This window comes from Gymnodraco acuticeps, unplaced genomic scaffold (assembly GCF_902827175.1).
Source record: "Gymnodraco acuticeps unplaced genomic scaffold, fGymAcu1.1, whole genome shotgun sequence".
In the NCBI taxonomy this organism is placed as follows: domain Eukaryota; kingdom Metazoa; phylum Chordata; class Actinopteri; order Perciformes; family Bathydraconidae; genus Gymnodraco; species Gymnodraco acuticeps.
The window spans coordinates 1658247-1680294 of NW_022992205.1; the positions used below are offsets into that span (position 1 = coordinate 1658247).

Genomic DNA, 22048 nt, shown 5'->3' on the forward strand with positions numbered 1-22048 from the left:
ACACTCTTTGCTGTCACTTCATTTAGATTTGAGCCATTCTGACATTTATCGGACAAAACATGGATTTTGGTATTCTGAGCAATGTCAAAACAAATTGTACGCAAGCAGCTACTCTCTCTGTCTCTGCTTACCAGGTGCACAATGCCAGAACATGACTTTAGGGATTGACAGAGTAAATAAATAGGCCTACTTCATTCTGAAAGGTTTAATAGAAAAATAGACATTAATCTGAATGCTATAATGTTGGTAACTCAATAGTGCATGCTCTAATGGGCTGATATTTAATAAAAGTAGAAAGACGAAATAAATTGTCATGCTAACGTATGCTTCAAGCTAACAGCTAAGCTAACATCATAATTTGTTAATAACAGTAACTACACAGTAGTTGGAAATGATAATGATATGTATAAAAACTCCCCTCTGATTCTTTGACTAAAGTCTTCACCTTCAGATATCAGAAGTCGTTTTTGAAACCCACTCAAACTATTGATCCATGAGAACCTGCTTCCACTCGTGTCAACAACATCAGAATGGTTTTATACTTTTTGTCAGGAGATGATCCTAAATGTCCCCTCGATAGCTTCTTCCTCTCTACATGTATGTGACATTTGCTGTATGTCTATGACAAATATTTCCCGATTTTTTTCGTGTCACACAGAACGATTTTAAAAACAACGTAAATAATAACAAATTAGAAGGAAAAAAAGATTACAAAAAATACTGATTTCAGTATTCTGACACAGAACGATTTTAGAAGCAATGTATTTCTATTGGTAGTATGTTTCGTGCCTGCACCAAATAATAACAAATTAGAAGGAAAAAAATAAAAAGTCCGACATTATACAACTTAAAATAAAACAATAATCGTGGCTTGATATTGAGTAAGAACATGTTTTTATGAACCACACAGGTCTTCCAAAACGAAACATACTACCAATAGAAATACATCGCTTTTAAAATCGTTCTGTTTGACGCAAAAAAAATGGGAAAATCGTGTTGGTGAACACGATTAAATTTATGTTGTGACTATTACACGAAATGCCGTGAGACTGGGTTGAATTGGCATCCTATTTAGGACTGTATTTAATCTGATGGCCATTCAATAGGCTTGCACTCCTATACCCCTGTTACAGGTTGTAAAGCTTCCCATTCTTATACTTCAGTTTTACAGGGATACCAATGGCAGATTAACCATTGGATTTGTAGAGATTTGCGTGCAGAAGTACACAGAAGCAGGCTTCCCATTTATAGCTAAGAACTATGGATTTCGAAAGCTAAAGTGATGATCAAGTGTAACTTTTTTTTGTTCCTATCTGAAAACCAGAACCACTTGCAAAGATCTAACATGTGTACTTAGTTGCTACTTGCATGATGTCATGCTACAATACTGAGGCTAAAGCTGTTAGCTGTTCCCATTGTTAGCATGCTAACCAGTTGTTGACGTGTACAAGACATCGTGTCACACAGAACGATTTTAAAAGCAATGTAAATAATAACAAATTTGAAGAAAAAAATACAGATTTCAGTATTCTGACACAGAACGATTTTAGAAGCAATGTATTTCTATTGGTAGTATGTTTCGTGCCTGCACCAAATAATAACAAATTAGAAGAAAAGAAAGATTTTTAAAATACAGATTTCAGTATTCTGAGGCTCTGAGCCCCATTTATTTTCCTCGAGGACGGCAAAAAAAGTCAGACATTATACAATTTAAAATAAAAACAATAAATCTGGTTTGATATTGAGTAAGAACATGTTTTTATGAACCACACAGTTTCCGGTCTTCCAAGACCTGACCGGACAAAAAGACGTGGTGCAGGCACGAAACATACTACCAATAGAAATAGGCCTACATTGCTTTTAAAATAATTCTGTGTAACACGAAAAAAATGGGAAAATCGTGTTGGTGAACACGAATCAATAGATTCAATTTGTTTCGTGACTATTACACGAAATGCCGTGAGACTGGGTTGTCTGGAGATGCTGGAGTGTCAAATCCCCCCCAAACAAACAAACAAACGGCAGGACTGAGCCACTACCATTACTCTTAAGTCTTCTACATTAGCATCATTGGCTCCACCATTGAAGTATCAGTTCTGAACAACTATTTCAACAATGTAACCTGTAACCCCAACAAATAATGAAGTAGCTTAAGCTTAAAATGTGCCAATTGCCTTTTGAAGTATCACATGGTTAATGTTAGCCCTATAGGCAGTAAGCTAGTTAGCATGGCATGCTACATTACATCAGAGCAGATACCAAACGTGAATCTTTACAAGATGCTGTTCAGGGAAGGGGTTCAGAAAAGGTCAATTAACTGTTGAAAATGAATATCAACTGGCAATGGTATTTGCCTTTAATGTTTGTCATCGAATACAAATGAATTTGTTTACAATTTTAATCAGCCATTAGAATTTTGGCAAAAACATGACATCCATACAATACACATCTTACACTTGAGATGAAGTATTTTCAACTCATTGTGGGACAATACACATTAATGAAGACAATACAGGATGGTCACAATATGTGATGTGACACCTCCTTTAAACGGGTGTAGAATAACATTATTTCCTGTGAAACCATTGTGCTTTTATTACTAATAAATACCAAAAATAAATAAGGCCATATTTCCATTTTGTCATTTCTGCTTAATGTGCTTCACAATGCTGCACTTGGCTTTTTCTTAAGCGAGACATTTGGAATTTATTTGTATCCTTTGTTAAGCACACAGAAATGACAACCCTTTTTGCTCACAGCTCTTTTTCATCTCCTTGTTCGCATTAAGGAGCTTGGCATTCTTTCTACTTCATGTCTCAATTTCGCTGAATTATTCATGCCTTACAAGAATGTGAGAATAAATGCAACATACCTTAGCTTTAGGGAAAACATACTCTAACTTTTAGCATTCCTAATGGAAGAGGATTTGAACATACAGAACGTAAAAACAAACAGAAGCCCATACTATTCAGGGTGCTGCTTTATTTAATTGAAATTGTACTTTACTTTCATTATTGTGAATCCATATGCTGATAAAGTAAGAGACTTTTCCAAGATATCAAATCATTATCTTTACTGCAAGATCTTTCGACAAGAACAGATGCTAACTGATAGTACGTGATTTATTAGTTCTGAATAACAAAATCACAAAAAAAGTTGTCTATTTATTCCTGAAGACAAACCTCTCACCCGCCACCATTTAAAAATAAATAACCATTTTGTTCTGAAGTGATTGTTATAATAAGAGTTAAAGACTGCTAGCCTATGTTTGAAGCAAAGTAAGACAGATGGCTAATTGCTAATCTTTGGAGACCATTACTGTTTGAGTATAATACAAAGTGTGATTTGGCTATAGTGCTGCCTTCTGTTAAAGAGCTATCCCTACCTGACTAAATAGCACACCATCCGCAACAAAGTATTTTTAATGCAATCTCTCCTTTACCTAAACCTAGTCTTTGGCAGATGGAGACAAAACCAGTCTACATAGCGTAATTAGGGGCTTGCCAATATTAGGTTTACCAAATAAAGTGCATTAATTGACACAATAATGTAGATGTACGTAGATTCTATTTTAAAATATCTCCCATAATTTTCAAGATTATACTGTTATCTTTCTACACAGTTATCAATCTAGGAACATACAGTTAATTATCTTGATGTATAGCTTATGTTGTTTTCTTTTGTACATCAGTTTGTGGATATATAAGGAATACACTGCAGAAAGATTGCGTAGACCAACTGGAAACACTTCCTGCATACAGCACATCGGCTACCTACAATACCATCTCGCCATTTTCCAAAACCTTTACCGTTTGAATGACACCTTTGCCACCATCTTATTTTACATGCAGAAGAAACAACAGTATCTGCCCAACAAAGTGGCTTGTGAACCACTTTTGAATGTAAGTTAGGCTGTCCAAGACAGACATTGTAAATGGCAGGATATGCCGGCATATCTTATTATAGGCAGGTAATTACTGAGGTCCTTGGTCGGTATGACATCCTTTGTTTTATGGGATCAGGTATTCTGCCCAATGAAAATCATCTGAGAAGTTACCCAAAGCTTGGTGTCACTTTAAATGTAATATGAATACATGTTTAGAAGTTATCGTATTCTCATATACTAACGTGACAGCACTGCAGCAACAAGTATTTTTTCTTAAATCTTTACTCTTTTATTATAATGGTGTTAACCTCACTATATTTATGTACTTTCTACAACATTAAGCCAAGAGCCAATAGCCATAAAATATGACCAGAGGCTCTCACAGCCAAAAATACGATCTCTATTATATAATTTTGCAAGTGCAGCAGGGCACTCACTCTTTTTTTATTGGGACTTTGGCTCATTCCTTGGGAATGTCTTTTGTTACCATATTTCATGTGCAAAGAAACCAACCGCATCAGGGCAAGATCCTACCGGTAAACAGTCCTTGGTGTATACCAGACAGGAGGCAGCATAAAACTTGTCACATGTAGCACACACTGTCTGAGGTGTCCCCTTTTTATTTAAAGTACCTTGACCATGCAGGCACTTAAAGTCAAACCCTTCTCACTCCTCACTCTCCTCCTCATCCCCCTTGGTGCCTTTACTCCAGCGCTGGAAGCAATGAACAGTTGAAGCCAGGAAGAAGCTTGTCATGATGGCCACCACAGACACAGAGATGCCAGAGAAAATGATGATGAGCAGGTCTGTGAGAGTCAGTGTGGCCTGGCACTCACGGAAGCTGTCCTTGGAGAGCTGGGTCAGGGAAACACGTCTGCCGTCCATGGGGAGGGAGCACTCCATACCTTCCACCCCTGCATTTGAAACAGCAAATTGGATTAGACAGATTTACTGGAAATGCCGAGTGGCAGTGAATGATGTCATATTTATGGACTTTTAGATGAATATATTCATATGGCAGCCACTCAGAGATGACATCATATAAAACAACAGGCACAATTTGTGCTGTGTGGACACCACAAATGCTTTTATTTCCCCACAGATGTAATGTAAAGTGATGCATATTTGCCCATTAGAGACATATTTCAAACCTGATCAGATATAGAGTGCATATTTGATTCAGAAAGTGTGCTGTTGTGAAAGATGACGATTCAAGAGAGCAATGCCGCTTTATTTTCCTGAGAGTGGGAGCTGATTTAATAACTGGAAGGTCAATCAGAAGTCTTTACTTGATGAAGTTACACCGTAAACCCATCCACTGCAGGTTCTGTGGAAATAAGTCAGTCAGAAACACAGAGATACTGTTTATCTACTCTACTGTTAACCGTGTATCTGTTATAGAAAATAAACGTGGAACTATTTATTTTTTATTGTTGAAGACTTTGTTTATCTCTGCATCTGACAAGACAATACAGCCTGTCCTCCTAAAAAAACGACCAAATAGGTTGATTGTTCAGCAGCTTATTACGACCCATAGTCACGTTTTAAAGTGTAGCATCTCTAGTGGTCGTGTAAGAAACAATATGCTCCCGTTGATTGCAAACGCTCCGGAGGGTCGTTTATTCACAAATAACCCTCTCTGGAAAATCCTAAATTGTTTTGATTTCTAGCGAGAAGTGTATATTGTACTTTTAGAATCCACGTCCAGTGGATGTGTAGGATCTATAGTTTGATAGATATTACGGAGATGATTTGAGGTCTCGCCAGGAGAAAGTTAATATACTACGTATTTTTCCACAGCGTCCATGTAAAGTTGGCGTCAACCCTCACGGGGTGAAAACAGTATTTCCGGTCTCGAAGTTTTCATAATAAAACCGGAAGTATTCCCCTCACTATCAAATGATTACACAGTGATATCTGCGTTACTCATCAACTAAAAAACATCAGTTTATCTTTGTTAATTACACAACATTGATTGGTTTAAATTGTGTACAATGCTTTTGTGTTTTTAACCTTCAATTCGGAGAAACAAATAGTTTGTTGGGAGTTTAGGATGGCCGAAGACCAGGGTCTGACCAATTTGCTGCCCCAGGCAAGATTTTAGCTGGCACCCCCCAATTTCATGTTTTGTTATGAAATTGAAATAAAACTTTTTTTATACTGCCTATGCCAAGGGCCGGCCCTGCCGAAGACACTACACTACCCATAATCCTCAGATATCATTTGGGACTAGAAAATCCGCTTTGCTTGACAAACCCTGTGATTAGTCCTCAAGCTCTGTGATTGGATGTTGGAGTGGCAGTGCGCCAACGCTACGCCCAGTTCTTTTAAATGGAATGAAACCACGGAAGACTATCCAAAACTGGACTCGAACGGCTCCAGTGCATATTTAAATGTTTTCATCAAATATAACATATTCAACAAAAAAAATCAATAACGTGCTTTAACCACTAGGCGGTGCGGGTTAAAAAACTGTCAAGTTTACAGTGTTTACACAATAAATCATACTTTCCAGTATAATTTCCAGTTTAGTTTATGACAGATTTATTTTGTTATCCATACATATATTGTTTTGATATTTGTAACACCAAACATGACCCAGTGGTCTAGTTAATAAAACATATGATATCAAACATAATATTACTATTAACTTTATTGTGTAATTAAAACAAAACGGTAAAGAAAAATACAGTTCCAGTCTCTCGATTTGAAGCTTATGCATTGTACCATGAACCTGTATAGACCTGTAACAGTCAACTGCATGAGGAGTTGGAAAGGTAGTTTCTGAAGATGTTAGAAATAACACACAGCATACAATGCCATAATAACTTTGTATTATTAGTGTAGGACACTTATGTATGTATAACATCTGAAGATGTGTAGTTTTATTCATGTTTTCACATAATTTTACAGGATATTGCTATATTATTTTACATATTGTAGTTATACACATTATAATATCTGATTTGTAAAACATCACAGACAGAAAGTTATATCTGTCATTTAATGGTAAGCTATTGAAATTCTGAATCCATAGATGCCAGATCCCATCACCGAAAACCCCTGACTATTCTCTCAACTCAGTATTTACATTCTTTAATTCAAAGAAAATCAGTAATATCTTGAAAAACTACAAGTCCCTGTCTATCAGCTGTGCACCGCTACCTATCTACCAATTGGATCAAATATAAAAGTTAGCCGAATTACATTACATTACATTACATTACATTGCATTTAGCTGACGCTTTTGTCCAAAGCGACTTACAATAAGTACATTCGACCAGGAAGACACAACCTTGAAGAAAACAGAATCATATAAGTACATCAGGTTTCATAGAATTACTATTGATACTGCAAGGAGATGTATTGTGTGAAGAGAAATTGAAGATGTTAATTGCTGATATATTTATGATCCACGTCACGTATTCAGTTTCGGTGGCATTTCTTCCAGTTTGTCCAAAGGTCTTCTAATCAGGGCTCTGTAAGTAGAGAACTACGGCAGATGTGTAATATTGAATGCAGCCGAACCGTGTATTACAATCAGAAATGGGGTCGTTACTAAACAAATGTAATACATTACATATTACATATTACTTTAAAAAAAAAGTAATATATTACACTACTTTGTTACTCTCTACATAAAGTAACTCGTTACTTTACTCGCCGAGCACGTACGAACTGCGCTGGGTGAATGGCAATAACTCTCCTTACCAACAGGCGGCGGTAGTGTGTATTTGTCATTCAAAACAGGCAACAACCGGAAGACAGAGAAGGAGAACAGACTACGTGATATAAACAAACAACAAATAGCGTGTGCGATAGCTTCACCTTAGCATGTGTTCTTTGCAGGTGTTTGTTGAGGTTTGACCACGTGGTGTTTACAGCAGTGGATAACAGCTTCTGGCCTGGACACAGTTTGCACCTCACCGTCACATTCCTGTCTATTATTCGGACGAACTCAAAATAATGGGCATACCTCCACCCCTCGAGAGTTATCGCTGACTCAGCCATGTTTATGCAGCACTGCACGTGGAGATGTGGACGCGCAAGTCGCGCAGATTACGTACATATAAACCTGCGGCGGAAACCCCTCTTGTCTGTCAGTGTGATTATGACTGATTTTAGTAAGTAACGAAGTAACGCGTGTCGGGGCAATGTTAGTAACTGTAGTGTGATTACTGAATTATAAAAGTAGCGCGTTACACTTCTCCGTTACCTACAAAAGTTACACCCAACTCTGATTACAATGCCGTTATGTGATGACTTCCAAAGAGAAAAATGATGGGAAAAACACAAAAGCAGTTAACTACACACAATTAAAACCAATTAATGTCGTGTAATTAACAAGGATACACTGATGTGTTTTAGTGGATGAGTACGGCAGATATCACTGTTAGTTGACAGTGAGGGGAATACGGTTTTATTATGAAAACTTCAAGACCGGAACTACTGTTTTCACCCTGTGAGGGTTGACGCTACCATTACATGGACGCTCCCGTTACACGTTCTCCTGGCGAGACCTCAAATCATCTTCGTAATATCTATCAAACTATAGATCCTACACATCCACTGGACGTGGATTCTAAAAGTACAATATACACTTCTCTCCAGAAATCTAATCAAAAAGCATTTTAATGGCCAAACTATCCTACAATTTAGGATTTTCCAGAGAGGGCTATTTGTAAAATACGACCCACCGGAGCGTTTGCATTCAACGGGAGCACTAGAAGTCGAAAACTTTAAAACGTGATTATAGGTCGTAATAAGCGCTTGAACAATCGACCTATTTGGTCGTATGAGTTGGAGGACTTGTTGTGAAAAAAACATTTTCATCGCTTTTACACTGTTTGGAAAATTAAATAATTCCTTTGATTTTAGCTGATATCTGCACACGGCAAATCTCATGATGCCATTACTCTTTAATACACTTTGAATATTGTATTATATTAGCTTACCCATTTATAAAGCTGATATTGATCAATTGTATGTTGTTTTTTAACTTATAACTGTCATCCAAATGAGATGCTTTATGCTTATGTGCTTTATGAGAACAAATGTTTTTAGAAATACATTCTAAATTATATATAATTGTATTGGTCTTCACTTGTCTTTTTTTCACTGGCTGTTGTGGCAGAGGAAACACAAAAAAAGTTGTGTCAGCCTGTATTTGATAAAGTCTTTGGACATCAAATCACAAAACTAAATGACACACACATATCATCGCTAAAAGGAATAACATAAAATAAAATAGATAAGAATTAAGTTACAGTTGTAGCAACTGCTTGTTGGTAAGCTAACATGTTAATGTCAATAAACAATTAATTTGTTGTAATCTGAAACATTTGAGATATTTTTCAGCCAAAAACGATAACTGGTCACGCCAGCTTTCAATTAAATGAATTTGCTGCACATAACTGCACTATAATGAGAGTAAACTGAATATGTTGGATGTTTGGACCAGACAAAAAAAGGAATTTGAAGATTCCATCATATACTGAAATCATAATGGTCGTTTTCCCCCCAGTTTTAACCTATGGTTTTAACTCATATGTTGTGAGTATTAAGCTACCCTCATCAGGGTACACATTTTTCTTAGATCCAGTCTTATCTGCCCTTATTTCTAATAGTTAAATGTAGTTAAGTGTAGTTATACAAGCTGAATTGAAATTGTGCACAAATGTGTTATTTATTTTGTGACATATTTATTGTGATTCATTAACTTGAAGATACCAGAATAGCTCATAGCTGCAGTCCTATGCGAAGTGAGAGATACAAGTGTCATATTGAAATTGAAATATTGACTTGGTGTAAGTATGTTTAAGACATTGTTAGGCTTTTGTAGGCTAAGCTATGTTTGTTAACAGCCTTTTGTTTGACATAAAGCTGCCCACGGCCAACACAAATAGGATGCACTTTGGTTTCACGCCTCACTAATCTGAGGTCACATGCACTACATCTGGACCTCCTCGCTCAGTGAGAGATGTGCACATCTTGTCACAGACAAGCCTGTAATGCTGGGAAAACTTTAATTATAGTGTTTTTTTCCAAAAGATTCCACTTTTGGCCAAGTACCACAGCTGTTCACTAATCCTCCCTTTTGTCAGGCAGTGTAATAAGCCTGTGTGCCCTATTGTGTAATTTTGCTCCTTAACTGCAACAGTTAAGCTCTGGTGGAAAGCCATTATCTCTCCCTGCAAATTCTGGGTATTTTGTTGTGGGGTAAACACAATGGGAATGTGTGTTCAAATAGATGACAGATATATGCAAATATATTTGAATGTACATTTCAGACAACTGAAGTGAAGGATTTGTTTTTTTTATGGTGTGCTTATATATCAAGAATGTTATGAAAATGATACAAAAAAAAACATATATTAAAAAGGAAAATGATGTCCCATTCTACCCTTGTCACTAACTATTTGTTGATTACAATATATGTCTCTATGATATTAATAATCATAATTATTAACAGGCAGGACCTGACATGACTGTCTTCAAGGCAAAGTAAAAAGTCAGATTTAATGGGTTACTTTTTAAATGTAATTAGTGCGTTATGAATATAAATAACATCAATTTGTCTTTAGACAAGACGGCGCTCCAATTACATTTTACTTTGTCTTTGTCCTTTTTCATTTAAACTGAACTCCAACCAGTACATTCTGTCTCTTTCTGAATAATATTTGTTCCTTTCCTCGCTGCTTATGTTTCATAATTTAACAGTCACTGCGGATACTGTACATGACATCACAATAAATCAAGAATCTATGATAACGAAGTAAAATACACTATAGTTTATAAAGTCCAACCTGATTTTTAGTGATGCTGAAAGAGATGATGGAAAACAATAACAAACAAAAAAAACCTATTCCCTAAAAGCCAAAGGGAAACTTGGAAAATGAGCTGATGCTTTTAAAGTGAGAGCCATATGGTTAGTTATGCAACACAATTCTTAGAATATTAGATTTAAAACAAACACATGAGATTAACCTTCTCTAAATGTGCTGTACAGTTGTTTGTAAGCCTCTTTAAAACATTGTATGTTTTCCAGACTGAGCAGTTCGCTCACATGCAGTAACATTGAATGTATGTTGATCTCCGATTCACAAAACATATGGTAGACATGCCTTGCTGTTTAATTATGCCATGAATCATTGTGCTCTTCTTTGGCTCCACCGGGATTGTTGGTATTGGCAGCTGATCAGTTTGGAGCCTCAGTCTTGATGCTGGGTTTACTGTGACTCACTTGATGTGATCCTGATCCAATCTATTTATTTTCTGTGGAGCTTTTCCAGCATGTTGTTATTTTTTTCCTGTTTTTATTAAGCTTAACTCATGGCAAAATTATATTGATGAATCGAAAGTTAAAACACATCATTTGAATTTAGAGGAAATGTGTTCAATGCAAGGACCATCAATCACTCTTTGTAGTTAGCCAGTCTAATTGGAACTTATTATTTTGGTAGTTTAACTTATGGGCTCAATAGGGGGGAGAGACAATCCTTTATAATGAAATCATCGCGCTGCAACCTCCACATGCTTTTGTGCAATGTAATTATGGTTCATATTAAAGTCTTGCAAAAAAGTTCAGAGGTACCACACCAAGCACAAGTAAGAAAACTGCAGGATGTAAATCAAATAAGATCAAAACAACTGTATCTCCATTGCAAATAATTGGTTAGTTGTCTATTGGTTGCATTTAAAAAAGAATTATACTAAATGTAATGTGTTTTCTGCCCCACAGGTCTGGCTTTTCCATGTGTGCGTATTTGTATATCTTGTGTCTACTAATTGAATGTTAAAAGGAAACGTGAGAATCGGTATCTTTTATTAAGGGATTAGGGTCATTAAGTTTTATCAAGCTCTTTAAGAGTTCAGTTACAAACCTAATTAATACTGTAAAGAGTTAATCATACATGCATGGAAACCAATTCCACACCATCACTGATTTCCGTATATCTTTTTCCATCGTCACTGAACACTTTGGAAACATTAAGCCATTGTATTCAGACATATTTTAAACACGTTCATTGAGATTTGAAATATACAAGCATTATTATTATTAAATGATTTATATGAACTCTTTACAGTTTTATTCTTATCATATCTGACAACACATTGAAATGCAGATTTAATTCAGAAATAAGGTCAGTTGATGATGGAAATTATTGCATCCAATAATAGGAACATGGTTTTACTTTTGTATTTTAACAAAGAATGCTGCAAATTGTGCTGACTGTTCAGGAAAGACCCAGAATGGATGTACTGCCAAGTGTGTGCATTTACATGTGCAGTATCAGTAAAAGTATCCTCCCACACTGCAAGGCTTCATCTCTACCCACATATAAACTCACACGTTTCTTTCTCCATACAGTACATTGCCAATGTGCAGGGAGTTATAGATTAAAGTTAAACATGTTTGCAGTGCTATTAGATACTGTATTGATGTGCATGCAAAAGCATTGTAAGTGTGTAACTTAGCTCTTTGAATTAATGTAAGAGGTTGACAAAATTGTCAGTAAACATATTGAATCAATGAGTCTTTAATTTCAGATTCAGATTACTTTTAGTCCATGTAATTTGCATAACATGGTAAAGTGTCTTTGGTGCATAACCCAACATACAGTTGACACACAACACATGACTATTATTCATCTTAAAGGGACCTTTAATGCAAATGTTAAGGTTAATATTAAGGTTCATGTTAAGGTTCATATAGGATTCATTTTAAAACTCTTTTATTTACTTTTAAAGCCCTCAATGGCCTGGCCCTGCCCTACCTCTCTGAGCGCAGAGGGGACCGTGCTTTCTCTGCTGCCGCCCCTAAACTGTGGAACGACCTGCCCTTGCTCATCAGACAGGCTCCCACACTGTCTGCTTTGAAATCCCGTCTTAAAACCCACCTCTTCTCCTTAGCATTCAGAAACAAGTATTGTTGCTTTTATTTGCTTTCAGTGGTCTATTGTTTTTATTATATGGCTGTTATTTATTTTTTAATTATTAAGTTTATTCTGGTTTGTTTTGTGTTTGTATCTTGTATTTTAAATGTATTTATATGATGTTGTGTGAGCTTATCTCTCTGTACAGCACTTTGGTCTGAAGGTTTTAAAGTGCTATATAAATAAAGTTGGATTGGATTGGATTGGATTGGATATTTATATGTGGTGCCTCGACTGAGACATGTTTACACATGCTTTAATGTTCAAAAGGTCTTTATTTTCTCACACTGCCTTTGCAGTAAGCCCTCTTTTCACCCCCTTGGAGATGTCTCGCCCCTTACTAAATCATGTGTACATATGTGTTGGAGCGCCAGCCAATAGAAGCGCAACTGTTACATAGTGATGTCACTATGTCATGGAAGTAAACAAAATAGTCCAAACAAGGCTTGTCAGGCAGGGGGAAACAAAAATCCCTTTAGCGGGAACTTTGGGTTTTTAGCCATTGCAAACAATTGTCACGCTCCAAAACCTATAAAAGACCGTACAGGAAAGGGAAAATACATAATAGGCTCCCTTTAATTTAAGTGACTCAGTGGCATTCCTAATAAAAGTGCTAAGTTGATTGTTCTTCAACTGTCATGTAGGCCAGGGGTATCCCAACCTTTTTTCCCAAGAGCCCCCCCAAATGACTCCTGTTGGAAGTTGCGCCCCCCCCCCCCCCCCCACACACACACACACACTATGGGGGGGGGGGAAACAGTGGTAATTAAAGTTTAAAAGTCTCAAAAATGCTACAACTACTGTCACAAACTGGATGAATGTGAAGTATTTTGTTAAAGGAGGATGAAAGCGTAATTAAGGAGCACTATTGGAGTGACTTTGATGGTTATTGGACTCAGGATTCATTCATTTGGATTCCCGCTGTATGAAGAAATTAAAGGACGGCGCGGAAGTGGAAACAATTCACAAAGGGATTAAACTGTTTAAAACACATGCTCAAAGTAAGCCGGATTTTGCCGATGTGTTTATGTGGATTCAAAAGTCGTAAATAATCTACAAAATGGAGGAGACCGATCTGATCGGAGCAACTGTGACGAATAATGACTATGTTTTAAAAATGCGCTTATCCAGACAAGCCTGGTTTGGACACTTTACGGGCAGAAGAAACATTTCTGTCTTTTTATGCCTTTAATAGCTACTAACTTGAATTTGTATTCAAATTAGATAATCAACTATTTTGTATATTTTATTGTAATGTAGAGACAAGGCTTTTAGTGACAATCATGTATTGCGTTACAATTGTGTAAAAAAAAAAAAAAAGTCTAAATATGATAATTGGCCTCAAATCATCTGAGGCCTGGCGCCCCCCCTGCGATCTTTGGCGCCCCCCAGGTTGGGAACCACTGATATAGGCCATTAACATGTCACGACAGAGCATGATTCTCAGTAGTATTAACAATAAATCAATCAATTAACATTAAAATGAGTAATTGTGATGTTGAACATGTGGAAGGGAACACCCTCTAGTTTAATTAGTAGTATCGGTCTTTAACATATAAAACCTACCCTAATGATTCAGTCTCATTCGTAGTCATGAGTTGGAAAAGAAGGCTCATCGTAGGACTATACCCTTGAAATCCAAACGGTGCGTTCACTGCCCTCCATATAAATGATGTCTGAACAATAAAACTATGTGAAAGTGACCGAGACATGGAGCGCAGAACTCACTGATTTATCGTCCTTTCACGGTGAGATGAGATCGGTCAAGATCCCCGTCTCAGAAATGGCACTTTACTGATGCATCAGTACATGTTTAAGATGCACCCAGGAATCATATTTGATGAGCCCAAACATCACTGTAGTCCCGTGCCGGAGCACGCTGACACGCTAAATGTAATCTGTTTTTAATGACTGTGCATAATTTTTAATGTAAAAAAGGATGGATTTAATAAGAGCCAACAGCTTTTTCAGTCAGAATTAACTCGTTTTTTTAGACTTCAAACGATTAAAATTGTTTGTGTATCAGACTATCAAAGAAGTAAACGTATGTAACACAAATCATTCCGGTGCACTATCAGGTATGTTGGCAACACGGCTTTGTTACATTCCTGGCGCGGACAGTTGATGGATTACATTTAGGATTACAGCCAGACGAGGTGATAGTCTATCCGCTGTCTCAGCCATGATTGATCTACCTAGCTGTGACACACTGATATTGGAGGCTTGTGTCTCCTCCCTCCCTCAACACCACACTGTCTGTCCAGATTGATCTCTGCACCAAAGGTGAACATCAGAACAATCTTCAGACTCCAGCAGGAGTAACATCTCCTGCCTACATCTTCTCCTTTAATCCAGTTGTGCTAATGACTCACAAACCTGCCCCCCTATCTATTTTATTAAATGAGAAGATTGTGCTGCTCAGGTCCAATTCTCAGTAGATGTAAAAAGAACCAGGCAGGCATAATTACAGAGAATTGTGCAGCTTCTTCTGAAGGGAAAATGATGATGAGAGATTCATGCTAGACGAGGGGCAGAGTAGGAGTGGGAGAGGAGCAGAATGTGTGTTATCAGTGCACAAAATGACAAGCGTTCATGTGACAGTGGGGCGAGGGTGAATCATTCAGGAGGGGATTCCTTCTGCGTGGAGACTCACTGACATCACTGCACCATGGGTATATTCAAGATGTATCATCACAAAAGCACATTTTCACACATAAAACTCCCAGGTACTAGAGATTTTGAATGAAGCGGATGTATGAATACAATGAGTAGATTCCTTTTCGTCTGAATAATAAACACTTCATCTGCCATCGCTATTCATTACAATGAAACAGGTAAATATGCACGTCTTGGTGATTTATGCTTCGCGCTCCAGCACATGCAGAAAGTATCCATCATCTTCAGTTATGCACATTTGCTGGTGAAATAAACCATGGCTTTTCACCTTTTATTTTTGACTGGCACATTCTGCTTCTGTACTTGCGGCTGACGCTATCACACTGTGTAATTCTGTCCACCTATTCACACTCTCTTTCCAGCGCTCTCACATCCCAACTTTAAATACACATCAAATTAGGCCAAGATAAAAGAAGCTGTCACCCTGTGTAAATGGAGTGGATATTTTCTCATCACATACTCAAGTAAAGATAGCAGATAGTGTCGTGTGCGGCGGGATCATTTGGTCATATTTTGAGTTGCTCCTTCCGTGTGGTAACAGGTCTCTGGGGAGCAACTTGATAGGCCGTGAAGGAAAATTCAGACTTCGACCCTGTCACATGAACTGCTACTTTGTGGTAAAACTGTTCAGGTCATCACAAGTGTTGATAGCAATGCTGTGAGGGCCTCAAACTCTCATGGGAGTTGTCCTGCCTGTGGGCAGCTCTAGCTCCAATTACCCTGGCCAATGTGCCGTAGAACTGTGTCACTCTAAATTATACATGGCCTTTGTTCATCCTTAACCCAAGAGCACTGGAGACAGCAGTGGATCTAGTTTACACTCATCCATCCGTTAAAACATTTATGAACATGATTGGTGGCTTAAAACGTACAAATGGTACCCAAAACTGAGCAGAAGGAAGGACGGTATGTGTGTTTCTGCTGGGCATAGGAGACTGCCGTGCGGAGAGAGATCTGTTTTATTCCATCCAAAAGCAAGTCCTGAGTCTTAGAGCATCTTCCACCCACTCGTCTTGCTGACCTGCAGTAATCAAACGTATGCAAACAGAAGAGCGTGCTACTTTGTGAACTTCAAATCACAGGGGAAATCAGGAAGTGAAAAATGGAAAGGGAATTGGGTTTTTCAGCATGGGCTCTGCAGCTGCTACATTATGCAGGCCATCGCAGGAGGGAACCACAGGATGAAGACTTTGAAAATAGCAGTACAGTTTTGTCATATTTGATTGACAATCTTTTAATTACTTGAAGATTGAATTAAATTATTCTGGTGATGCTGTATTTTGCCGTATTCTATGAACTCGGAATGCATGGTTTGTTTGTCGTAGCTTTAACCTTTATGTGTTTCGAATGATAGTGGAGCTCTTGACTTTTAGAGAGGCCGCACTCATATATAGTTTAAACAGTCATTTAGTGGCCTGGTTTATTGTATGATGAATCAGACATAAGGATGCAACACCCACACGGATGGAAAAATAACCCTGATTTACAATACAAAAGTAATTCCTGCGTCTGTAATTAATCTACTTGATGAGGAATGAGATATTCAGTTAAAACACCCACACTCATGATGGTGGTTAGAGGCGATGTGTACTGAAAATATTATCAAGTTACCCTCATTAACTAATGAGAGTCCATCTGTTATTTTGTAACCACTTCCAACACAGTTTCCAGGGAATAGGTCATCGCATGTTTTCCCGTTATCGAGAGCTCAGTCATTATGGGAATTAGGTCTGGCTGTATGACGTCTGCGTGTATGATGCGCCAGTGTTTGTACATTTGCACTTAAAGGGGACAAAGGCAACGGGTGCCTGTGAATCACTTACTACACGGTAAACTGCCCTGCTACTTTGTATTTGTTTAACAGAAGTCTGTTCGACAAAACAGATTTTTGTGCAGTGCTCAAAATAGTGATGGAGCATACAGTCATATATAGTATATGTCAAAGCTGCCAATTCATGGGTTGAAAAAGATGTGCACTATATTCTATTGTCAATATAGTTGAGAGGCACTTTTCATTGTCTTAAAGTAAGACAATTAAAACAAATCTGCCAATGCGAAGGAAGACATAAACTAGTTTTAGTGGATATTTACAGATCAGTGAAACATCTGTTTGTCCTCTCTGACCTGACACAGAAGTGATTTGCATTGCTTTGAAAGAGCCTCAGAGGAAAATAATATATATTTTTCCGCTTGCTAAAAAGTTATTTGTAATCCAATTCTCCAGCATCATAAGCATTATAAAATATATTCAGGCAAAATATATTGGTCGAAGAAGATGATAAATTATAGAAAATATTACATTTAGACAACTTTATATTCCTGTACAAATAAGAATCCGTGTGTGTGTGTGTGTGTGTGTGTGTGTGTGGTGTGTGTGTGTGTGTGTGTGTGTGTGTGTGTGTGTGTGTGTGTGTGTGTGTGTGTGTGTGTATGTGTATGTGTATGTGTATGTGTGTGTGTGTGTGTGTGTGTGTGTGTGTGTGTGTGTGTGTGTGTGTGTGCGTGTGTGTGTGTGTGTGTGTGTGTGTGTGTGTGTGTGTGTGTGTGTGTGTGTGTGTGTGTGTGTGTGTGTGTGTGTGTGTGTGTGTGTGTGTGGTGTGTGTGTGTGTGTGTGTGTGTGTGTGTGTGTGTGTGTGTGTGTGTGTGTGTGTGTGTGTGTGTGCGTGCTGGGTAAATTGGTGAACTCGTCTCTGGGGTCATAAAGCAAACACTCTCTGATGGGGATGTAAGAGCTGCATATGAGGTGAGATACACATTACTAACTCAATTTGAGAGTGTCTATACACCGTGGCCAGTTGGCAGCGATGCCCGCAGCTTGGCCAGGTATTTGGTTTCCTCTGTGTTGTTGATGTCTGCCTGGCCAGCAATTCATTATGCTTTGCGGTTGACAACACTTAGAACCTGTGATTAATGCATGTGCAGCCTGTGACTGGGGGGAATTGGGTATTCCTGCCAGTTTATCAACTTTTTCTTCCTCACAGACCTAAACTTGTCTTTTTGTGGGGCAAAAATGCAGAAGCCCTTAGAGGAAAGAGAAAGAAGTATCAATAGCAGGGTACACCATGGCCCAAATGCATGTAAGGGTTTTTGGCTTTTGTGTGTTGTCAGCAGTTTGCAGCAGCAGGGGTGCAGAGTAAAAGTTATGGCGAGCCAGAACATTTTCGTTTTAATTTGGAAATTGAAAATCTGCCAAACTTGAAATGAAATCCGTTGTATAATTCCAATATGATGCATTATGTGTGTATGCCATATCCATATGCTGAGGCTTGTATGTCTTACCAGATAAGTTAAGTTTGAAAAAAGTCACACATTTGAGTCACAACATTTTGTTCACTGATTGTATGCCCTTAAAAAAAAGTACTTTATTCAGGTCGACATCTCACACACAAACTTTTGAATAATACGTTTAAACGTTCACAATCCTTATTTGTACAGCACTGCACTGTGTTTAAAACTCAATTATATTGAATAAAATACTCCTTGAACGTCCTAGGGATATGTCATAACACTACAAGACATATTCATATAAAATTCTCAGATTAGATCAGAATTGTTCAATGCATTAAATCTGCACTGATATAAATATGATAACAGCACGAGCTAGTAGTTATGTGTGGCTGAACTGTCAGATGTGTTTATTTCTACCTCCCCTGTTCCCACGTGCTGGCTTGTATTGATGAGATAACTGCTGTCAGTGTCCTTTGTAAGGGCATTCCTAGTAATACACAAATGGCTGACCTTCAGTAAAAACACTTACGGCTCTCTCTGAATAAAAAAAGAATAAATATGTATCTAACAATAAATTGCTTCTGACAGGTATGTGTAAATATTCTATACAATCTATTTCAACATCAGTAATATTAACACAAGCAAAGTAAGGTTGTGATGGTTGGTGTTTTATTCAGGACATATTTTGCAACTCCATCCTTGGATGTTGCAACCAATCAGCTCCATCTAAACAGATCCAACCCCAGAGAAAAATTATGAGACATGTGATCCTCTTTGTCTTGAGTTGTTCAACAGACATGCACACATTCAGATTCCCGTGCACACTCAAGCACACCACAACTTCAGCTCTGTTATCTAACTGGAGCCTGCCGGCAGGAGCACAGTGGTAGACAGAGTCTACAGTATGGGCCTAAAAACATCACATGGGCAGAGCAGAGAAGCTGGATAAATGGGTTGCATTTCCAGAGCTGGGCAAAAAACTATTCATAATATTGAAGAATTTGGTGTCCACCAAAGAAAAGTATTATTTAAATATATATTATATAAAAATAAGTGGTCAATTGATCGATTTGACTACCGCGCAGGATAAAGGGCATTGCATGGTGAAATGTGTAACCAGAGAAACTGCAATCTAAAATTCTTAATATGAATTATTTCATTTATTTTCCCTTACTGGAAAATGCTTAACTCTGAACAAAGCAAACTTGTAGCTTTTACTTTCAACAAGTGCTATTGCCTCATATTACATACCAAGTCGCGCACAATATATGCTATGGGAGTGAGGAAAGAAAGAAACAAAATTAGAACAAGGGAGAGGGAGAGGGAGGGGGGTTCCCTCTCCTACAGGGAAAACATAAATAGACTAGAGCATTGTTATGGAAATGGATTGTAATAATACTGTTGATGTAATGCTGTGTGTATGCTGATATGCTTTATTTGGGTGAAGCACATGGAAAGCAAATGGATCTTCAATGTAGCTACTCACCGTTTGGAAGCTTGTGGCTGTTCTCCATCAGCCACGTGAACAGGTTGGCAAAGTTGCAGTTGCACAGCCAGGGGTTGCCCTCGAGCCTCACCGCCCGCAGGGATGGCAACTGACTCAGCGCCCCTACCTGGAGCGTAGAAAGTGCATTACGCTCCAGTTCCAGTTCCCTCAGAGAGGTGAGCCCAGTGAAAGCATCCTCGCTCACCATGCTCAGGTATGGGTTGTTGCCCAGCCTCAGTTTAATCAAGCTCCGAGACTCCCCAAAAGTCCCTGTTGGGATTTCAGTCAGGTTGTTGCTGCCCAGGTCCAGGAAGACCAGCCTGGAGGAGGTGCTGAGGGTCCCCGGTTCGATGCTGGAGAGGGAGTTGTTCCGGAGGTCCAGGTAGACCAAGTCACTGTACAGAACCAGGAAGTCCGAGGGGATGCGAGGAATCCAGTTGTCTGCCAGCAACAGCCTGCGCACATCCAAGGGGATTTCATTAGGGAGACGGGTCAGCCCACGGCCACGGCAGTCCACAGTGTGAGGGTCCGGGCACAGGCAGGCTACTGGGCAGTTCTCCCCCCGGGTCCATAAGGCAGAGGACAGTAAGATGAGGATAAGTTGGAGCCAGCAGACACATGGCAACATGGTCAAGAGAGTGAAATGGGTTATGGGGGAAAGAGGCTCTGGGTAAGGGCGAGTAGGACAAGGAGGGTGGGGTTAGAGAACAAGAAGGTGAGGGTCAGAGGGCAGGAGATCAGGACGAGGGAGGGGAAGGGGAAAGTAAAAGGGGGTGGATGGGGATCAATCCTCGCGGAGGAACATCCTGCCGGTGTTGAGATGGAATTCTTCAAGTGCTCAGGAATCGAGAGGAGGTAAAGAAGCGGCAAAAACTGTTCTCCAGGAGATCATGTAGCAACCTGCCGGGATAGAATTGCAGACTGCCTGCTTTGAAGGAGCAAAGCGAAGGAGATAGTAAGCAGAGAGGAGCGGGAGGAGCGGGAGAGAACCAAAGACGGAGCTTAACAGAGAGGGGGGGGTAGCTTAAGAGAGGTAAATAGACACGAGCGAGCTGGGAGTGATGAAAAGCCGGGGGCACAGACAAGGGAGAGGGGGGCTGAGGAGGGGGATCTTTCCACCACGCTACCCCACAGTTGATCTGGCAGCAGTGACAGACAATAAGGTCTCTGACACAAAAGGATATATGAAGCTGTGATTCAAGCATGACAAGCGCAGAGTAACATCATGGCATCCCTCCATTAGTCCCAGGTCTCTGTGCAGTAAAGCCTGACGTTCTGAAACGAGACAGAGAGAAGCTCACAGAACATCGCTCAAGTGTGTGGTAAGGTTGTCCCACCTTATTATTCCCTCTCTAGCTGCCAAATGCCCGGCAACATGCTGTGAGAACACAGCTCAATGTTACTCCATCCGGTATTGTGTCAGGGCTGTGTTTCTCTGTAGAGAGAATGCAGACGTCCAGGCAGGAGCTGCATGGATGTAGAGTAGCTGAGCAGCTCACAGCCATGCCAATCCAACGACTGCCTCCGAATCTACCACGGTTTATCTCATGCCCTCTCCACTCTCCTTGTTTCCAGGGAGGCGTGCCTGAGCCACGCTGTCAACATGTGATGTCACTTCCTTTATTGTGAACATATGAAGATCATTTTTCAATCGGAAATATGGAAGCATTTTTTATTTATTTTTTAAAGCTTATCAGCTTTTTTTTCAGATTTTTTCAAAAAAATGTCAGGTTCAGGCTCATTTTATTTGCCTTACTCACATTTATATTAAATATATTTACCGTGTTTGTGATCTTTTGACAATAGCAAGCTGTTGTTTTGACTTTAAGCCTTCTT

The 22048-nt window shown here is 38.9% G+C and overlaps 1 protein-coding gene across 1 annotated transcript; it reads right to left on the minus strand.

Moving 5' to 3' along the window:
* Nucleotides 1–1852: 1852 nt before the first annotated feature.
* On the minus strand, nt 1853–21779 carry lrrc38b (leucine rich repeat containing 38b). Its single transcript, XM_034205606.1, has 2 exons — nt 20213–21779; nt 1853–4800 (listed from the first exon to the last, which is right to left on the minus strand). The coding sequence occupies exons 1-2, from the start codon at nt 20838–20840 to the stop codon at nt 4553–4555; spliced, it is 876 nt and encodes a 291-aa protein (XP_034061497.1). The 5' UTR covers nt 20841–21779; the 3' UTR covers nt 1853–4552.
* Between the last annotated feature and the right edge of the window lie 269 nt (nt 21780–22048).

Excerpts from the sequence above, each read along its gene's own strand:
- lrrc38b (XM_034205606.1), bottom strand. The coding sequence starts at position 20,840 with ATGTTGCCATGTGTCTGCTGGCTCCAACTTATCCTCATCTTACTGTCC. Across the intron at positions 4,801-20,212 it reads CAGCCACAAGCTTCCAAACG|GGGTGGAAGGTATGGAGTGC; the intron begins GTGAGTAGCTAC and ends TTTCAAATGCAG.